Source organism: Paramacrobiotus metropolitanus, unplaced genomic scaffold (genome assembly GCF_019649055.1).
Source record: "Paramacrobiotus metropolitanus isolate TYO unplaced genomic scaffold, Prichtersi_v1.0 Parri_scaffold0000028, whole genome shotgun sequence".
In the NCBI taxonomy this organism is placed as follows: Eukaryota; Metazoa; Tardigrada; class Eutardigrada; order Parachela; family Macrobiotidae; genus Paramacrobiotus; species Paramacrobiotus metropolitanus.
In genome coordinates, this window is record NW_026570248.1 from 822,676 (window position 1) to 842,380 (window position 19,705).

The following is a 19,705-nucleotide window of genomic DNA, read 5'->3' on the forward strand; positions in this document are numbered from 1 at the left end:
GGCGCTCATAAGTAAGTAACATAAATGGGCAAACGATTACCCAGTTGTCACGATTCTCACACGTGAACGGTGACATAAGAATTTATTCCTATCTCAAGAAGATTTTGATTGGTTTGCGTACAGCGTACAATTAATACAGCGTAACAGATCTGCTATCGGTCACTCAGATGTAGCCATGGAATGCTGGATCGTCTTGTTTTGCGTCAGAAGTTCTAGCAGCTACTGTACAGACAGTGCAGTTGCTATCTTAAAACTGAAATTTGCATTGTTAATTAAACTGCTATCTCGTTTCATTTGTTAACTGACAACGCATGCAGCCTGCGTGACATGCAAAGCAACTTTTTTTGACGTTATTAGTGTTACGAACGCTATACCAAGGTATACTATACTGCTTTTCTTGGAAACAAAAAGTTATAACTTCCCCGTTTTATGGCTGCAAAATAATGAGAGCAGTATGATGAAACATACATCGTTGTGCTTTCTGCTTTCTAAGTTTCCAACTGAACTTGAAACAATTTTTTGTGTGAATGTGTAGCATCTGTATTCCATAGCCCAAATGCTATACCAATGCCGTTCTCTAGAGCAGGGGCTTTATTGTATTACAATAATATAATATATCGATATTATTACAATACAATAAAACTTCTAGACAACGACTTTGACTGTACAGTAATTCCAGATTCTATAGACTTAACCGCTTCTGTAAGACTGGAGAGAAGCTCTTCAGGAAACAGCGGCTTTAAGCTATTTTTATTCAAACTTTAATTTACTGCTGCTGTACATGACAATTAAAGCATTCGGAATGGGTCATCATTTTAAGTAAGCGTGACCGAACGCTTACGTTAAATGAGGTTACTGGAATTTAAAAAAATAACAACAGTTATGTATGGGTTTGATTATTAATATTCCAAAGTTATATTAACCTTTGCAAACGATGAAACACAAGGTTGAAGACAAGAAGTATCCCGCTATTCCAAATGTTGTATTATTACACGTATGCTCTGCCGTTATGGTAATGGCCAAGAGCAGAGAACAGTTTTCATGTGGTTAAACGATTAGAGATAACCTTATGCCAAATAATTATAGAAGTTCCGGTTAAGTCTTTCATAGCGGCAAGTTTAGATTCATCACCCTTGCAGATTAATCACAAGAAAAGCATTCCAAAACATAGCCAAGCTGGTCGCACCCAGATTTTTGTTAGTACAGATTTTAAGCTTTCTTTGCGATTCACGTTTACTCCGGGCTTTGCCACATGAATTTGCGGATGACTAACTAGCAGATAATTATACGATTATCGGTATAATAGAATTTCAGTTGTGCCGGCCACGAGGCCTATGCTTTTGCACTTAATTAGCACAACTATTTATTTGACTGAGTTATTAAAGTTCTGTACGAGTACGTATGCCGTATGCGTACCGGATTTAATCAACTACAGCACCAACGTTAGGGCTACAATTTACTCCGTGCGTTTGAAGTATTGCATTTATCAGCTTACTGTCAATTTTTTTAACATTTGCTCCGCACTGAATTTGAATGTGCGTACGAATTAACAAATTAATGCTTAAAGTCAAATCGATACTGCCGGCTGCGGTTGTATCACTATTAAAGACCAACTGTAAAAAAACAAAATTAATTTTACTGCGTTTCGCTTCCTGGTACAATATTTTCTATTTGAATTCACAGTTCAGAACCCTACAACAAACGCCAACTAAAGAGAGAGCAAATACTGTAGTAAGTAGTTATGCGAATTATCCATACTTCTACTTGTATCCTTGCGCATAACTTCAGTCTCGGTAGCGGACCAATACTCATGAACAGCTGACGAAAAATAGACTTACCGCTTTCATATACAATTACAGAGTACGTTTTTAGACCAACAGTGTTTGAAAGTTGGAAAATAAAGTTGGAAATGCGGATGTTTGTGTAACTTATTCAGTTGCTGGAAACAACTAAACAAGTCAAAACACCATAAGAGTGATCAGGCACGGCTACGAAAATTCTGTTAGTAAAAATCACACGCTACATAAACAGCAGATAATCTGCCTGCCACCAAACTAACGTTTCAGCGCCTGTGATACTCACAATAATAATTACTGGAATAACTACCATACGTTAGTAAATGTCGAGCATGATAGAATAAAATTCTTTTAATTATATCGTCGCAGTGAAATCAACGCTAACAGCACAACTATTATAACTCATAGATACCTATACCAAAACAAAAATCTTGGCGCGATATTAATACTATTCGAACATACCCGTCAAGCACACGCACACAAAACCACCCTAAACAATAACCAAACTCTTTAACTTCCTACTACCATCTCTACTTATCTTACCAAAATTTCCGTACTAACAGATATTTCAGACCATAAATGACAGCTAGAGAAAAGTGTCGTAAACGCACAAAATCTCTCCTAAAATTTCTCCATTCCGTCGGCACACTAGCTTTCCTTTCACAGTTAGGCTAAACAGGATGAAACAACCAATCTTCCAAAACAACCAACGAACCGCGTTCCGCTCACCAGTATGCTTCCTCAAACCTGCTGGCTAGTCGGCGTCGGCGACATTCGTTCTTCCCTATCCATACTCTTAACACTCTCCTCATTGCTGTGATCCGATTCCTCTTCTGAATCGATTTTCGGTTTTTTGTTGCCGTTATGCCCTGAATTTCCCCCTCCGTCGTTCGAATGGTTATCTTCCTCGTCACTCATGGGACTAGGACGTTTAAACGAAGAGGCACTGGCCGGTGGCGGAGGCATCTGGTACTGCTCCACATTGGGGACAAAGTAACCAGGCGAGCTGGCTTGTGGCGGTAGTGTGCCGGTCTGGGCGAAGAAGAAGCCCGGGAAGCCACGAAGCGTGGGACTAGGCTTAAACTGGGCAAATGCCGGATAAGGGAAGAGAAAGGCGCTCGCGCTGTTGCCGGCGCCTGCCGTATTGGACGGTGTCGCTGGCATGCTCACGCTCGAACTGGACCCCGGCTCCGATCGCGAAGGACTATTCGGCGTTGAACCGTAGTCATTGTCGCTGTGACCGCGGTTAGGAGATGTCTCTTTTGTCGAACTGTGTAACGGGGAGGGTGGGGCGGATCTGGGAAAAAACCTTCAGTTAACGAAAAATAAGATGCACCCCTCAACTAGCGTGCTTATACTACCTAAAAGGTTGCGGCGAACGGACAGTCGTAATGGTTCGGTGTCGGCGTTTCCGGAACGCCTGCTCTATCAGCTTGCCCTCCGACTGCGGTTCTATCTTCCAGTATGATCCTTTGCCTGCAAGTAAACATATGCCTCAATTTCAATATGTACAGGAAATAAAACATACTTCAGCATAGTTAAAGTACTGTTAAACTAATTACCAGTCCGATATGTGCAGTGTTTGAGTGCACTGCAAGTTCCAACCGTATAGGTATTGTCCCTGTTCAACAACTACAACAGATTTACCTGGTTCGTCATGATTCCTCGGGACTTTCAAAAAGTAACGGTTTAGTGATAGATTGTGCCGTATCGAATTCTGCAATAAAAGCAATCAGGTCAACAAAGCTGGACAAGGAAGGAAGTCAAATTTGGTGGCGCAAATTCCACATAAGTTTTGGCTAAATGATGGTCGGCCAAAAAATCAAAGCACATCAGAAATTTCGCCCGCTGCAAATCCTTGTCCTCACAGCTTCGTTGAACTTTACCTGCCATCCACGATCAGCCGTCCTATAATAGGGATAATTTTTCTGAATAAAACTGTAGATTCCACTTAATGTCATCTGATGATCCGGAACCGAGCTGATGGCTTGAACGATGAGCTGAGCATAAGAATATGGGGGTTTGTGAAAATCGTTGTCAGAATTGCCGAAACTTCCCCCACTAGACATGCGTGGACTAGCCGGACAAGAGTTCACCGCACTACAGAGCACACAAGATCATTATTATAATATTATCATTCTTACAGCGTGCGAGGTAGTTTGAACTAGTTTCTGAAGTAAATTCTGCAACAGAAGTAAGTTTAGGTAACAGATTACAGAAAATGGCAATCTCAAGCTTCCAAGGTTATTAAACAAATCTGAATAAAATTATCCGAATCAGGAAAATTATCCAAATTAGGAAAATCCTTCGAAACACAAACATACCTCATGGTTCCCGTGGGTGACGGACAAGGACTGAAAAACTTGCTGCCAGTTGCATTAGCACTTGTATCCATATGAAAATCGGTAGGTTGCGGTGTTACGCTGGGCGTAACCGAAGATTCCACAGAGTTCTCATGTTCCGATTCACGTTCTTGTGTCTTGCGTAAAATTGCTTCAAACAGCAGTTTTATTTGGGTGCTCGGGAATCTCATGACACACCTGCAGCGACAAACAGATTGTATTGAGGAAGGTTTTAACGATACCACACTTTTCAGCCAGCCGTTAAGAGGACAAATGGTAACCAAACAGATTAAAAGATCGGAAAATTCTAGCTTACCAGTTGTATTTACACTTTTTTAATGCCAAGTAGCACAAGTAACAACAATGCGTAAGTGCACCAAAATTTAGAACGGTTACAACATTTTGAAACTCGCGTTCACGCCAGAGAATAAAGCTTTTCCGCATTTTTTCACGGTGCACGAAAATTTTCAAATTTGTCAGAAATATTATGCGTATCCTAAAAGATCAGAGAAATGTTTCGGGTTACAATAACTATCGTACCAGAATCAGCAAAAAAGCATTTAAACAAAAAATTCAGTCTCCATTCTTATTGGAACAGCGAATACATTTTTAAACTTGTTGCTGGCTGTTATGTCGAATGCCAACAAAGTAAACTGTAAGTGCCAGGTGATACTGCGCATGCTTACCAATGTCACGTCAATATTATCGCACAATCTATGAGCCGTAATTGTAAGACACAAGCACACGTCTTATCAAACGTTATACCGTAATTAAGCAGCAAATGTCAGCAACACTTAATTGGTAAGTCCCTTCACAAGATACGAAATACTAATCCTAGAAATGCCAGCGTTAATCAGCTGAAGCAGACCGTATTACCACAAACATAGTAATACAAACACAGATTTTCGTTTAAACGTCAACACACGAAAAGAATACAGTTATAAATGTTGTTAAGCTTTAATAAAGAGAAATGTCGTCTAGGAATAAGCAAGTAAGACAGATTTGTAAATGCTCTACAATAGCGGAAACAACAACAATGACTAATATTAACTACATAGGTATATCTTGGAAAAAATCAAACAAATAACAAATCCACTTGTCAACCGGTACGATCAAAGCCACCAGCTAGACACCGACTTCGTATTTTGAACAACCAAATACCCTCAAGATCTGTTCTTATCCTCCCACCAAACTGGTTGTGGTTTCTGGTCAACTAAACGCAGCCTGTACGTAGCGCCAGTAGGGCTTCAAGAAGCTTGTTACGACTCTTAAGACACAAAATCAACAGCGAAACAATAAGATCATTAAAAATTAGTAAGCACGATATTCTGATATTACGTGGAAATCAGTATGACTTCTAGACATTCTGAATTTCTGACTACCTATGCGAACGACGAACCGGCTCGAATAGGGCCATGAAAACAACAATCGATCTATTGCTACTGGCTATTTAACAGCACACAGAACCCTATCCTATAACTGAGGAGCACGAAAACATCCTAATAATTATGGCTATCTTGTTTGCAAATTTACCGCTAAAGACTGTAGAATCGGAAAAATTCAATAATAAAAAATCCTTAAGTACTTTTCCCGCGCAGATTTGACTAAGAGACTAGTCACTAACAATAAGAAGTCATTTGCAAAATACTTCTTATAATGCTTTTCACAAATTTTTTTTTGTCAAGCACGTACTTATCGGGTAATTCGACTGGTTCCGAATTCCTGCGGACCAACATATCGTCCAGCAGTATTCCGTTCTTTCCCAGACAGCGCAGGAAAAATTTATCTTCAAATGTTTCGTAATAGATCTTGAGATGTTGTCGTGAAACATAGCTGTTCTGGCCCAATTCCAAATCAACAGTTACGGGCTCGATATCGCCATGCGAAGGGTTCGACACTAGGGACAAACCAGGACCCGGATATTGGCGTCGCCCAATAATTAATTGCGGACTATGTTGCTCCCCATTCCGACGCATAAAGACTTCCACCCCGCGTGTCGAAATCCTGCAATTTCGAACCAGCCGGTCAATTACGTAACTTTGTTTACACCATATTGAGTAAAACGTACGAACAACAGGACAATGACGTCAAAGTCCTGTACGATAATGCATATTCTCCGTCTACCATACGGGGAACCGGCCGCATCGGCTCGGTAGAAACGTGCAAAGCAGTGACAAAACATATGTGGGAGCGACTCTACTTACTTCGCAATCGGTGGCTGATCCAGACCCACATGATTCCGATCCCAACTTCTATATGCTGCAGGACTTGCAGGTGCAGATTTCAAGGCTAAAAGAGCTAAAGCTCCGTCCGTTATTAAATCATCTGTTGTTTTAGACATGCTTACCAAATGAGAAAATTAAAATCAAGGATGATATCTCGACAACAACATAAACACTGCCGCTATGCGCAGACAAACTCGAAAATATTGCATGTTTTGATGCAAACGTAAAATGCGTATGTGAGTACAGTACTGAATGTACGAGTACGCATATTCAGCGACCGTAACAGACCCAACACGCCATGCCGAGCCATCACAGTCCACAGACGCCGGTCGAGGCAGGCATGGTTGTAATAGATCAAGAGTTTACGCCTGTAGATGGCGCTTGGATCGTGATGGTCAGATAAGAACCGGAAGAAAGTGCTCGCGAACTGCGAACTTGCGAACTCACCGTCAGGTAAAGACCGTAAAGTTAAGTACTATTAAATATTTCAAGTACGTAGCATAGAAGTATTAGCCTATTTCAGATTGCACGGTTTATGCTCCTTTCGGCTCCGGTTCCATGTGGAAGCTTCGGTTGCGGGTTGTTTTACGTCCGTTCGCGACGTTAGCAGCTGTAACCTAGCGTCGTGTGGTGACGCGTAAAAACTATCTGCCTTACGCGGATGCTTGCAACGAACACATCAGTGAATGAAGCTTACCGTGGATCAGCACTCAGACCGCCGACCGTTAGCAGGGTGGTCACGTCCTAGCGCGCACTCGACTCGATTAATTTTTCGTTTGAAGCAATTTTCATCCTGCTAACGTACTGCTTATCTGACGCCGTGCGGAGTGCAATCTGAAATAGGCTATTAAGTACAGTACGGTACTTAATACACAATACATATTACATCATGCATATTGAGCAGTGTTTAGGTGGTACTGGTCACTGGTCAGTAGACACGCCACACGTCCAATCTCAACTGTATTTAGCCTGCTGTTTCCAGTTATGCCGATGCTTTTATCGATAGAAAAAATGCGTTAGAAAATAATTCTTTAAATCCTCTCATACAGTTAGTGCAGTGGCGTGGCACAGGGGGTCGAAGGTTAAGTTTAAGTATTTGTGACCTTCTAACTCGGTGGTCACTCACACGTCAGGTCAGAAACTTTTTAATTATCGTGGATGTTATAGGATTTACATCGGCTGCTATCTGTATGTTACTACGGGCTACTAACGTAAGGACCGCACTCTACTAGAGTGGAGTCGGAGTACTTGTACGTGTGCAAAATGAACACCTTGCCACGGACGTAGTACTTATTTTGCATGCTGTCATTCCACGCTGTTCTATAATAAAACTGTTTCCGTTCTACACAAGCTTTAACAGCAACTTCCAGGCCCGTCTTTAAGGGGGGAGCGCAATGACGCCCCTCTCCCGGAGGGAAGAAACGGGATAATGGTGTGCCGGAAGCTGGCTCTGGTGCAAGAAAGTTGCTGTTAAAGTCTTGAGCTTTTTAGAAGGAGCGCAGTCTCTTTCGAAAAACGGGGCAACAGTCTCTCTTAGTCTTTTGGAGGGGCTTTTTGGAAGGCACCAGCTGCGTCAGTTGAAAAATGGCTGAAAATTTTGGAAAAAACTGTAGAAAAGTGGCTAAAAAAAGCCACCTTTCTACACTTTTCTATTGCAATTTCAGTTGTCAGTATCTGTACACTTAATATTAAAATTATTTAAAAGAACGAACTCTTAGGCCTCGTCCCGAATTCAAAGCGAATCTCGTTGCGATACAGCAACTCCACCTCGCGAGGTGGCTTCGCGTACCGTATCTGTAGGCGTGGCCACTGCATACAGCCACCTCGTGCAGTTGAGCAACCGTACCATAACGAGATTCGCTTTGAAATCGGGACGAGGCCTTAGTTTACACGATGCAAGTAAATTATATTCATATCGTCCACCGACCGCACTAATCTACGACCACACGTGTACAAAGCCGATACGTCGTTTTCGTCTTTCCCTGTGCAATAGAAGCCGGATCCAGCTAGTTTCACCATCAACAAATTAAATTACTTAAGTAACCTTAACAGTGTTAATACGCTTTAGTTTAGTCTTGTCCACTTTTAACTTTTAATAATAAAACTAGGCCGAGTAATATAACGATTACGCAACGGGCTGTTACGGGCTACGTGCACGAGAATTACTGCATAATTTTGAATAAACATTTTTATTTTTAATGTATGTATTGGGATTGTTAAATTGGTCTTTATGGTATGTAATTAAGGCGAGTCAACCGCATAAAAGCTTCCTTTCCCCCATGAACTATCGTTGGCTGCCTTAGCCTGCCTATGCCAATGCCCAGAAGAATTACTGTATACCGTATAACGAGCTTTCGAAGCTTCCAAACAATAGTTCTTTAGGGCATTATATTATTATGGTCAAGTGTAGACAATCACGGAAAAGGAATGTTGCAATAACTATATTCCTATTGATTTGCATACCTACAACGCTACAAGCAATTTCTATGTACAATAGATACGCTTGTAATGGATCCATTGGGCATCAGCATCTAGGTATACTCTGTAGCGCCAACGTGAATACCGGATGCCGGGAACAGTAATTTTGGAAATACAGTACGTGCATACATACAATCTGCATGCTGCCAGTGCCTATAATCTGCACCTCCTCCAGTCCCAAATGCTACTCTAGTAATAACCATGCGTAGACTGTCTCTTTACAGCCGCAACTCTTGTACTTACTTGTAAATTTGTGAGTCTGGTAGAGAAACAGCAGGGATCGTCCATGCAAAAGGAAAGCACAGTTCCCCCGCATATGGCGACATTACAGTAAGTACTCAATGCAGACATGACGACATGGAGAAGGCTGCACTCCAGAATGTACGAGTGCTTTTGATTCAGCGCTTGCATCCTACGTAAATCGTATTCGCTTTATTTTGCATTTATGCAGAGTTGATACCAAGGACGACGTTTTGATGCTTCATTAATGTGTTACATATCATATTGGTCATTGCCTAAACTTTTAAGCTTAAAAACTAAAATATTATTCCTCATAAAGTCAGATATGTTAACATCTATTTTTTTCATTGTTAATTTTTATGAATACAATACATTGTTGCACAAGTTACAACGAAATTTCCACTCTCGGAGTTTCTGAGTGGCATCGTTCCTTGTATCACCTATCAGGAGTCTGGAAGTCTCAGATTGATATTGAGTATTCCCACGGTTGTACGAGCACAAGTACCCTGACTTATACGGTACGGGTGCCCAGATGCTGTATTGTACTGTTTAATAATCTCAGCGTCTATGGAGTTGTTTTCTCAGTCGTCGTCCCACAAATCTTTTCGTGGGTAATCTGTTGCACAGTACAGTGGTAAGTGTCTGAATGCTCGTCAGTCGTCGGGCGTCAACGATGTCTATGACCGTATGCGTTCTGCTTAGTAAAACGGGATTGCAGCTCCTGCATGCTTCTGTGCTCGTTAATAATGCTCGCTGGATGTGCAGCACGGCAGTTTTAATGATCGGCATCAGTATCCCTTAGTGAACAGGATTGCGTATTATCCATCCAGGAGACACCATTTCTGCTTGCAACGTTAACGGTGGTGACTCGTGTATTAGTTGTTACCTAATCGGCAGCCTGCCGCTACACGCGGGCTATAAAATTTAATTGTGAAGAGGCTGCTGATCCTGGCTCACAGGAGTTACAACTTACAACCATTACACTCCAGTTCCATTACTTACGGATTTTTTTATTAGTGCCTCTGATTATACGTACGTTTCAAAATTTGTCTTGCGCGTGTTTGCTCGAAATAAATTACTTATTACCCTCTCCTCCCGGGTTTTGATAGTCATAATGAGCATTTCCATTTGGTCTCTTATACTATAGGATTTGAGCAGTCTACGTATCAGTGGACTTTCAGTTTTATATCAAACCTAAATCGTCTCCAACAGTGTGACGTTGATTTTACATTCCGTCTTGTCTCTTGTGCACCATAAAGCTAATTACCATTACACAACTGCCGCTGATTGTCGCTAACCGGCTAGATCTTCTGAGCATAATTAATTGCTTACATATTCCGTGTCTTGTTGACAGCCATATAAATATAATTTCCGGTATTGTCCCTGGGTGGCACGACTGAAAACAATGCCTGCCGAACGACATAACCAAATCCCAGTGCCGGATGGTTTACGAGCCATGCTGCAAAAATTTGTTGTGTCTGTGCTCAGGTATGTACATACCTCTATAATACCTAATTCGTAATGGCACACCGTAGAAACAGGACGTAGAATTCACTGCAATAATAGTATTTTATCGCGCTTAGTACAAGTCGAATGAGTTTTATATTCAACGCCCTTCGTGGACAATATGGCCCTAATGCATGAATTGGTGGATTATGCTCCATAAAAACGATTATAGTCTTATGTGCCATGGTTTTCATGAATGATCACTGATTATGATAAGGTTGACTTGCGCCGTGCCGTATGGCTACCGCGGACCTCAGATAATCAGCTTGTTATTGTAATACACAGAACTTCCGTGATAATCGCGGTACAACTTTGGCTGCTGGTGGGCAACATAGGTATATTTTTCCGGCTGCAGCCGCCTTCACAGGTTTATTATTCACGTATTCATAAAAGCTACATATATATTTGCTGAAGTAGAAATCACGTAGCATAATGTAAGCAAAGTTCAGGCATTCTTACCGTAGGCATTTGTTAGCGCGCTAGCTGGGACCATAAATGACGGCACGTGCTATATTATTATGACAATTAACGTATGCGGGGACTTTTCGATTTTGTTTATCTGGTGCTAGTACTGTAGATGCAACTGGATCAGTATGCCCGATTGTTGATAAATTCTTTTTCCACAGAGAAAAGGTGCCCTCTGGGAATCTTGTTCCATACGCTGCTGCTTATTTTAGCAGACTTAACTTGAACGAAGTAAGTGCTCGTGAATGTTATTTGATCCAAGCTTGAGTTTGCGATCCAGGTGTTGGGTAAATGGTGATAGTAACACGCAGACGTAGTACTGCATTCTGAAAACTGCTGCAATTAGGTGTACGCAGTTTATGTAGTTTGATATGCCTATATACTACTACATATGTGAGATGTAAAAGGGATGTGAGGAAAGGGTGTTATCAAATTTGTTGCTATTAATTAACTGGACGCTTTTCTTGCATGTGTATCTTATAAACTAAGCAGATGAATTATATGGATGATGTGCAGCATGACAAATAAGTAATCAATTTTATGTCACTCAAAATCCGCGTTAAGAAAATTTTGCTCAAGGGATTAAGAAAGATTTGCTCAGTTTTGTTCATGCAATTTTTGTATGAAATTGCCAAACACTGGTTGTTGTAACACTGGCAAATAGTATTTTACATATACCATTGAGACGTTTCACATTTTCTGTTGCGAATAAATTTTAAAAGTAAAGTCTGTAAATATTTGTAGATTGGTACAGTATATGTTGACATTTGTGCAGATTTATATAATAATTATGTTAGTGATGTGCAAACTGCATACTCAACATAAAATAGTTGTAATCATGTGCGATAATTAACGAGGGCGATTTACAAGTAGCACGTTTTTTGCAAACATTTGAATTGCAGGAGGCATCCGCTCATCGTACAGGCTCAATGACAGCTCGTGTAGTATTTCGCGATGATGTGTTGGACAGGAGTAATGGCGAGCATGACCGCGAAGATCAGGAGTCGCCGTCTGGCGGCTCGTATGGACACCGGTAATTGCAGTATGGTATTCATTTTATTGGAGATACATAAATTGCGGTTATGTGCCACTTGATGTTCTAATTCTGTGATACGCATGAATTATGTGACCATCGTTTTATCGTTGTACGCAGTGGATCGGAAGACTCCAACGAGTTAGCGGAACTCCAGCAGTTTCAAAAACAGAAAATGCGAAGACGCCAGTCTGTGTCGGCTGAAAGTAAGTCATGCAGTCACTCGTTGCTCAATTGATTTAGTTGTGGGCTGTTGAATTACGCAGCGGGAATAGGATATGAATATTTTACTTAAAAGCAACCATTTAGAAGTATGTTGTACATGGTTAACTCCGTTGCTTAATTTTCTCTTTTCGCTTTGCTCAATATTCCTGCCCGAGTTATTTACTTCCTCCAAGGAAATTTCCGTGAGGCCGAGACTACTAAATTAATGAAGTGTTTTAACATTGTAGACTCATCGCAAAAGCAATGCACGGCATTAATAAAAAAGATATAGAAGTAATCAAAGTTTTACAAACAAGACAACGTGGATATAATTTATCCAGATTGAGAAGTATTTGTGGTAGTATTTCTATCGTATGGCGCATTGCTCGGTAATGTGTTGTCCGCCTTTCGCTTGGTAGTGAATTAATAATATACACTTGGATTTGTACAAAGCCGGAGTCCGAGGTTTCTTCGTGCTTTATGTGTCTTTGTGGTATTTCTTATTTCTTCGAACTTCATTGCAGATTTTTCGGACATTAATGACTGAATCTACCCCTATAGACCCTACACTTACAGAATAAAGCAGAGGTTAACCAGGGATTATTTTTAGTACTGTAGAAGCGCAGAGCGGTACTGTATGTGTAATAGCATTTTATTATCCATCTGGAGCAAAAAGAAAATCATTATGCATTTTCCGAGCGATGTAAATTTTCTACCGTAATGAAGAAAATATCCAGCTGTGGCTGTACGAAAAGAAGATTCCAGGTTTCGACAAAGCTCTAAGAATGATCAGAAATAATTCCTTTTAATATGTGTAGATTGCATATTTTCATAAAATTTTTAAAGAGATGTATCTAAAAAAATTCAGTATTCTCGAATTTCCGCTTCGATGGCACTGTAGAACACTTATGGTTAATGCTGTGCACGTTTTCAATATCTCATACATCTAAAATTATCTACCTTCTTCTGCAACTAATTTTGGCTTGCATAGTCAGGTATCTTTGCTTATCCGGCACTACTAACCAAGTGCACAATAAAAAATTAATGATCATGCAAGCATGCAGCGTAGATAGATCAGACGTGCTTCTTACCGTGTATAGAATAATGACCTGCTGCACTGTGGGCTGATAAATGTAACTAATAAAGCTACTTTTACCCCCACGGGATCGCCATGAATTATTCAGCTGAAAGCGCGGGGTGTTATTCGCTCTATTCAGCGGCTTGACTAACAAGATAAACATGCTTTATCCATATAGGTTTTGATCCTTCCGCCACGGATGAGCCCGAAACGGAAATAGTCCACTATCAAAAAGACGAACATCAGTTGGAGCGGCTGAAGAAAGCCGTGCAGGGCTGTTTTCTCTTTCGATCTTTAGACAGTGCTCAGCTTCTCAAAGTACTCAATGCACTTTTTGAGGTGGGTCACCTTGCTTTTTTCCACATTGCACCTGTTTCCTTTGAATTTCATTAAATCGCTCTCTTTTTTAAACAGGTTGACGTGACGCCGGGAACACACGTAAGCGGGCGTGCATCGCCAGATGCCGGCAGATTTTTCCTATCTCTTTGACAGAGTATGGAAATCGATTTTGATTAGGTTATTGACCAAGGCGATGAGAATGCCGACAATTTTTACGTTGTGGAAAGCGGAATTTATGATGTTTACGTGAACAATGCTCTACAAGAGCCGCAGCACTGCTGGGAGTATGATAATTCGGGATCGTTTGGAGAGCTAGCGTTGATGTACAATCAGCCGCGTGCCGCCACAGTCGTGGCACGCACAGCCGGCAAACTGTGGGCTCTGGTTAGTACTAGTTGATTATGTCCTCGCAATGATTTTTCTCCGAACTGACTATTTTTTGTTGCTTTTATAGGATCGTCAGACGTTCCAGCGCATCGTCTTGAAAGCGGCTTTCAAGAAACGCTGCATTTATATGGTGAGCAGGCGCGATGGTCGACTTTACGATCGGGTTAACGCCCAGTGTAGATATTGATTTTTATCGCCGGTCTTTTTTTACCCATATGATTTAGTTTTGTCTTTGGGGTTAACAGGATCTTATTGATAATGTGGATTTTCTCGCCGAATTACATCCATACGAGAAGCAGAATTTATGTGATGCGCTGCAGCCGAAAGTTTATCACGATGACGATATAATCGTGCGACAAGGTTTGTCCATTATTCAATCAGGACTAATGTACGTTTGAGTAGGGATCTGTCGAAGGAAAGTCGTACTGGCAGGCTATTTACTTTTTTGGGAAACCTAATTGGTTGCTTAGTCAGGAATACTGGTTGACGGGATGTGTTGTCGAATTTGTCGGCATCTCGTTGATTTCCGCTGCTTCGAGGCATTTGTGTGTCTTTAACAGCGCGTTGGGATTGTTAACTGGTAGTTTCACACTGTCGTTATCATTAAAAGTCCAAGTGAAGATGCGGAATGCGGCAATACGATCCTCAACCAACCAACTCAGTGACGCTGCATCGAGAACCGAGATCAGTAATTTGCATAACCCCTTAAAGTGCATGGTTTTGTGAAGCAGTTTGTCGTTTAACGGTGTATCAGTTTTTGGCTCACTCGGAAGATAATCGGGGTTGCTGATGTTTGCTGTTGTATGCTTGGTTTTTAACTTTTGTGTTACTTCACGTTGCGGCGATTTGCAAAACCGATATTTTACCAATAGTAATGGTCTCGTGAGTACTATACTTGGCGGTAATATTGATGTATTAATAATTAAAGTGCTTTAAGCTGGATTCTAAAAATATGTATATACCTTTACACTCAATCACTCATTAATAATATGTGGCGGCCGAATAAGAAAGGAGGACCATACTCACAGATAATTGGAGATTGGTCCCAGTACTGCCAGGATTACAGACCTTGTCCTTGATTGGGCCGTTATAATAACATCATAGAAGAGCAAATCGGGCTTAAAGTCGCTGTGCCAGGGCTAACGTAATGCTAGACTAATTTGGATTATTTTTAGGTGATTTTGCGGATGGAATGTATTTTATTGAGAGCGGCGAAGTGGTGGTGACACGCAGTGAGGAAGGTGTGGAGAAGGAAATCGACCGGCTCACTGACGGCCAGTATTTCGGTGAATTGGTATGTGCAAGTAATGCATTGGCCTGTGTAGGCAGTGTAATGTATAGCAATTTTAACCTTTTCCGCTTGGAGTCCTTCTTATGATTGATTTCGTGTTTTTCTCGATGGATAGGCTCTGATTACACAACGACCGCGAGCTGCCACTGTCGTAGCCAATGGTATGTTGTAATTTGTGCGCGCCGACTGTGCCTGTCTTCGGTCTGTGCGTGGTATGTGATTAATTTCTTCGTGCGCTGACTGTTATCCTGTGATTTTACAGGGGAATGTAAGGTTGCATTCCTGGATGTCAAGGCATTTGAACGGCTTCTGGGTCCGTGTGTGGAGATAATGAAACGCAATATTGATCGATATCGTCATCAGCTGGAGAGAGTCTTCGGACAAAGTCACTTACTGGAAACAACGGAATTGTAATTTGTACCTTCCTTACTGCCAACACCATGGAAAAGATTCCCACTGCTGGTTCTTTTCAACAATCATGCCGGTCAATAAGGGAACAAAAAGCAGGAAAATGTTGCTCTTTGCTAATTGATTTTATTAGCGTTAGCTTAATGTGCTAAAGGAAGATAACATATATTTTCGCATCACAATATTCCCGGCTTCTTCATCCCACTCATCCAGGAACGTGGAATCGAATTATCTTTCCAACCGGTGTTTCCTTCTCGTCGTGTTTGGGCTCGTTCTGTTGGATTCCCTTTTTATGCAATCCATTTTTGCTTTCTTGCTGTATTTTACTGGATTTCCCCCGTTATGTTTGAATTTGGTTGACATGTTTTATTATTATTATTTATTTTTAAAATTACAGTTTTATTTGTTTTAACGTTGTTACGGATAAAGGTTGGTGTAAGATACCCAAACTGGACATTCAGACCTAGGCCTAAGTACTTACAATTAGTATAAAATATGAATCCACCAGTCGCTGTTACTCGAACAGTTTTTAGCAGTGTTTCACTTCCCACCATTTGCTGGCGTGTAACGAATCATGTTGAAAATGACAGTCGTTAAAAATAGAGCTGTAATAATGTGGTCTACTACAAAATGGAAAATACTTCTCTGTCATTTCGACAAGATTTTTTTGTAAAGACTATTTATAAGGTTTCGATATTTTTACTATTAAAAGAAAGGGCCTGATAGTGTACGCACAAAGCACATTGCATCATTGGCATGATTGACATTTCTACATGCAGAAACCTGTGTCAGGCTACAACTTCAACCTTTCGCCTTAATTTTTGGGACACAGCCTTTGTACCGCATCCACAACTGAAACTAAATTTGGCGGCATGGCAGACAGGAGCAAAATTATTATTCATAAAAAGGTTTACTGCCCTTACTGTTATTTTAGACCATTTTACTGAAGTCCTTTATTAACGTTAAGCTTCTGTGAAAATGTCTTTCAAAGTCCGTATTCCGTAACGACGAAAATAACTCGTACAATCTGCAACATTTTCGGTACAACCTTCATTGATTTACTGGATAGTATCAGCTTTACTGAAATACAAATATGTATAAAGAAATTTTCCAATATAAAGTAAACATACAGCAGAGACAGCGTCCGTGCTCGCAGCAAACAGTTTATCCAAATTAGCCAAAGCCGATGCTGTTCCAAAATGTATCTCGCTTTTCCAAGTTGGATTTCAAGTTGGTTGGTGGACAACCTGGGTAAGTACTGCGCAGATAGCATCCGTCTTATGCCGCCTGCTCCCTTGACATAATATTATTGTTTTTCGTGGTCAAGCGCTGACTTCTGGTCCTAGTACTGTACGTTAAGTCCAAGGGCGACAGTCACGTGCAACTTTCGGTATTTCAGGTCGCGGTATTGCTCTGTTGGAATTGTTAAGCTGTTGCTTCCACTCGCATGGATCACTGCTGCGATGTCCGAAACTTTCGGACATATATTTTTTTCGAAACTAAATATTCGGACCGAAAGCATATGAGGTACTTTGCTGACGTTCGTATACCATTGATGGTGACCCGTACCTTCATCGTGGCTCTGTGCCGAATGCCTTCGAAACTTAAACTTTATTTCAAGAAATAATAAAACTGGAATTTAAAAATGCCTTAATACGATAGTATGAATTTGATTTCGGTCATCGTGCTCATGGTTATGTTATGTACAAGCATGTCGCGTAGTACGAGTACAAATATTACTTGATGGTGAGTACGAGTACTGCATGCACATTTGCAGCTTACCATTGGGTGATAACAAAAAATACAGCAAAACGCGTTTGTGCTTTTTTTTTGTTTTTTTGTCATATACCTAATCTATGCAAGCTGCAGAGGGCAACAAACAACTCAGACACGGCAAGCAGGTTTGAAAGAAAACGAAAGTTTCAGAAAACGTACCCGTGTTTTGAGGAATTGTGCTGCACGCATACGGTTTCAGGTAACAGTCAAAGCCTCAAAGTCTTCAAAGCCTCAAAGTCTTTAGCGGCTTCCTGTTTCGCAGCAATTCAACTGATTGTGAGAATAAAAATGTAGGTAAAAAAGTTAAATTAAAACAGCTACAACAGAAAGCGTAAGTGCAATATAAAAGCGGGTGGCGGGGTGTGTTACAACTGTTACGTTAATATGCCTGCCCAGTGGCCATTATTAAGGAAATATTACACTAAAGTGGAAATTTGGTTCCAAAGAGCGAAATTTGGTTCCCACGAGCAATGACCTGGACACCGTGCTCTCGCCGTCCCCATGTAGCCCGGCCTTTTCAGTGGATGCTTGGAATGGCGAATTGTTATCTCCGCAATTGTGGAACTCTTTCGAAGTCGGGGACAATATTTTTCACTGAGAACTATTATTAACGTGCGGGCAAGCTCGAAAGCATCCGGAAGTGTGGCACATCTTGCGCATCTTGCGGAGTACAGCAAACGTCGTATATTCGCTTTCGTGGACGAAATGGGTTATTGGTTTTATCCCCTGGCAGTCGACACATTCGGTACATTTGATACGGCTTTCGCGCAGCGTATTCGCTTTGTTGGCAAAAAGATTCGCGACGTGACACGAGAACCTCTTTCTACGGCATTTTTGAAGCAACGATTAAGTTTGCCTGTTGTAAAAAGAAATCACTGTGGCTGCTGTCTGTGCACTTTGAATGTGCGTTCTAAAGCGTCGGGCGATTTTGATTGTTTTTTCAGTGTTTATCATTTCGATTAATTTTACACAAATGCACCTCTTTGTTATTTTGATGGCTTTTGCCTAATAAAAAATTTACTTTACTTCGTTGTCACAGTATACATACAGTGTGCCGCTAGAAGTTCCGTTTCACTGCGTATCTCCGAAGAAAACACTAACTGGAAGTCTGGAAGGTTCTTCCCGTTAAAATGACCTGTGACGGTGTACTTGTAATCATGCAGTTCACAACAGGTAGCCGGTAGCTGTACGAAACTTAGGATCCGGAAATGTGCAAACCAAAGCAACATCACCAGTAGAATTTTTTTTGCTTATTATTGATACACTTTGTGGCTTCATACATTACGTTTGTGGCTGCATCAGTAAATCCGCATTTCCGACTCTGTCCTGGGCGGGTAAATATACGGCCTGCCATTGCATTATGTCATGCGTGAGCACAAACATGGACAGTACTGCACAAAAGGGCACGATAAGCAAAGGACACCGAAGATACTAGCAGTTTGTAACCATATTAAGTAATCTATTTTAAAAAGCTAATTCAGTTTTCTTATGTTGGTTTTAATTTGCTGCGGTTTTGCAGTGCCCAACTGCACCTGTAGCACGCACAGGTACATGCTGTGATGCAAATTGCGCCAGCTGTTATATTTGACCACATACAACTTTCCAGAATAGAACCGTAAACTTCTTTCGCTGACTTTAACGAATTGTCGTAAGACTGTGGGCTTCCTGAGTCAGAGCGAGGCTCCTGGTTTTTCTAGCAGAGACGGCAAGACCTTAATTCCGGTTCGTCACGATAATTAAAGCGGTTGTGTGGGATGCCACGTGTACATTGTTGGGACACGGTCGCCTCTGTCTCATGTGAGAGAGAAGTTCAAAAAATCCGGCAGCGTGGCACAACTGGCGGAAAATACTGTAGTAAGTGGAACAAATATGCCTTCGTGGAAGAGATGGGAAAACCTCTCCTGTCCACTGGCAGTCGAAACGCTGGGAACCTCCGGGAACGTGGAATTTTAGTTTTACGTAGAATTTTCTGGAAACTCTTAAGCAAACCGAAGCCTGTCCGTTATGGGTCACCAAAAAAATCTAGCTATAGCGCGATTGCTCGGGCTGATCGCGAAACAATGTGCACTCCCCATAGGCTTGTATGTTAAGACGTACCTGCCGAAGAATGCGGTTGCCTAGCGCACAGACCTAAGTA

General features: G+C 41.2%; 2 protein-coding genes across 4 annotated transcripts; one reads left to right on the forward strand and one right to left on the reverse strand.

Moving 5' to 3' along the window:
* Nucleotides 1–2,145: 2,145 nt before the first annotated feature.
* Nucleotides 2,146–6,615, reverse strand: LOC129588029 (forkhead box protein K2-like). Its single transcript, XM_055482035.1, has 7 exons — nt 6,343–6,615; nt 5,831–6,142; nt 4,121–4,336; nt 3,683–3,896; nt 3,444–3,513; nt 3,158–3,272; nt 2,146–3,093 (listed from the first exon to the last, which is right to left on the reverse strand). The coding sequence occupies exons 1-7, from the start codon at nt 6,477–6,479 to the stop codon at nt 2,538–2,540; spliced, it is 1,620 nt and encodes a 539-aa protein (XP_055338010.1). The 5' UTR covers nt 6,480–6,615; the 3' UTR covers nt 2,146–2,537.
* A 2,299-nt stretch (nt 6,616–8,914) lies between these two features.
* LOC129588030 (cAMP-dependent protein kinase type II regulatory subunit-like) lies at nt 8,915–16,235 on the forward strand. 3 transcript variants are annotated; one of them, XM_055482037.1, is made up of 14 exons: nt 8,915–8,958; nt 9,108–9,171; nt 10,436–10,569; nt 11,214–11,283; nt 11,955–12,085; nt 12,206–12,291; nt 13,546–13,706; nt 13,782–13,805; nt 13,884–14,090; nt 14,161–14,223; nt 14,339–14,453; nt 15,269–15,387; nt 15,500–15,545; nt 15,647–16,235. In XM_055482037.1, the coding sequence occupies exons 1-14, from the start codon at nt 8,930–8,932 to the stop codon at nt 15,796–15,798; spliced, it is 1,401 nt and encodes a 466-aa protein (XP_055338012.1). In that variant the 5' UTR covers nt 8,915–8,929; the 3' UTR covers nt 15,799–16,235. The 3 variants fall into 3 exon arrangements, with proteins under 3 accessions (XP_055338012.1, XP_055338013.1, XP_055338014.1); XM_055482038.1 differs by lacking the exons at nt 8,915–8,958; nt 9,108–9,171 and adding an exon at nt 9,261–9,715; XM_055482039.1 differs by lacking the exons at nt 8,915–8,958; nt 9,108–9,171 and adding an exon at nt 9,738–10,113.
* Nucleotides 16,236–19,705: the final 3,470 nt, after the last annotated feature.

Bases quoted from the DNA above. Each gene is read 5' to 3' on its own strand.
- LOC129588030 (XM_055482037.1), top strand. From the start codon at position 8,930: ATGCCGGGAACAGTAATTTTGGAAATACA. The intron at 10,570-11,213 runs GTATGTACATAC...CTTTTTCCACAG, and splicing joins TTTGTTGTGTCTGTGCTCAG to AGAAAAGGTGCCCTCTGGGA. The intron at 14,224-14,338 runs GTGAGCAGGCGC...TGGGGTTAACAG, and splicing joins AGAAACGCTGCATTTATATG to GATCTTATTGATAATGTGGA.
- LOC129588029 (XM_055482035.1), bottom strand. From the start codon at position 6,479: ATGTCTAAAACAACAGATGATTTAATAACGGACGGAGCTTTAGCTCTT. The intron at 3,514-3,682 runs GTAAAGTTCAAC...CTTTTATTGCAG, and splicing joins CGGCTGATCGTGGATGGCAG to AATTCGATACGGCACAATCT. The intron at 3,273-3,443 runs GTAAATCTGTTG...GTTTACTTGCAG, and splicing joins GAGGAATCATGACGAACCAG to GCAAAGGATCATACTGGAAG.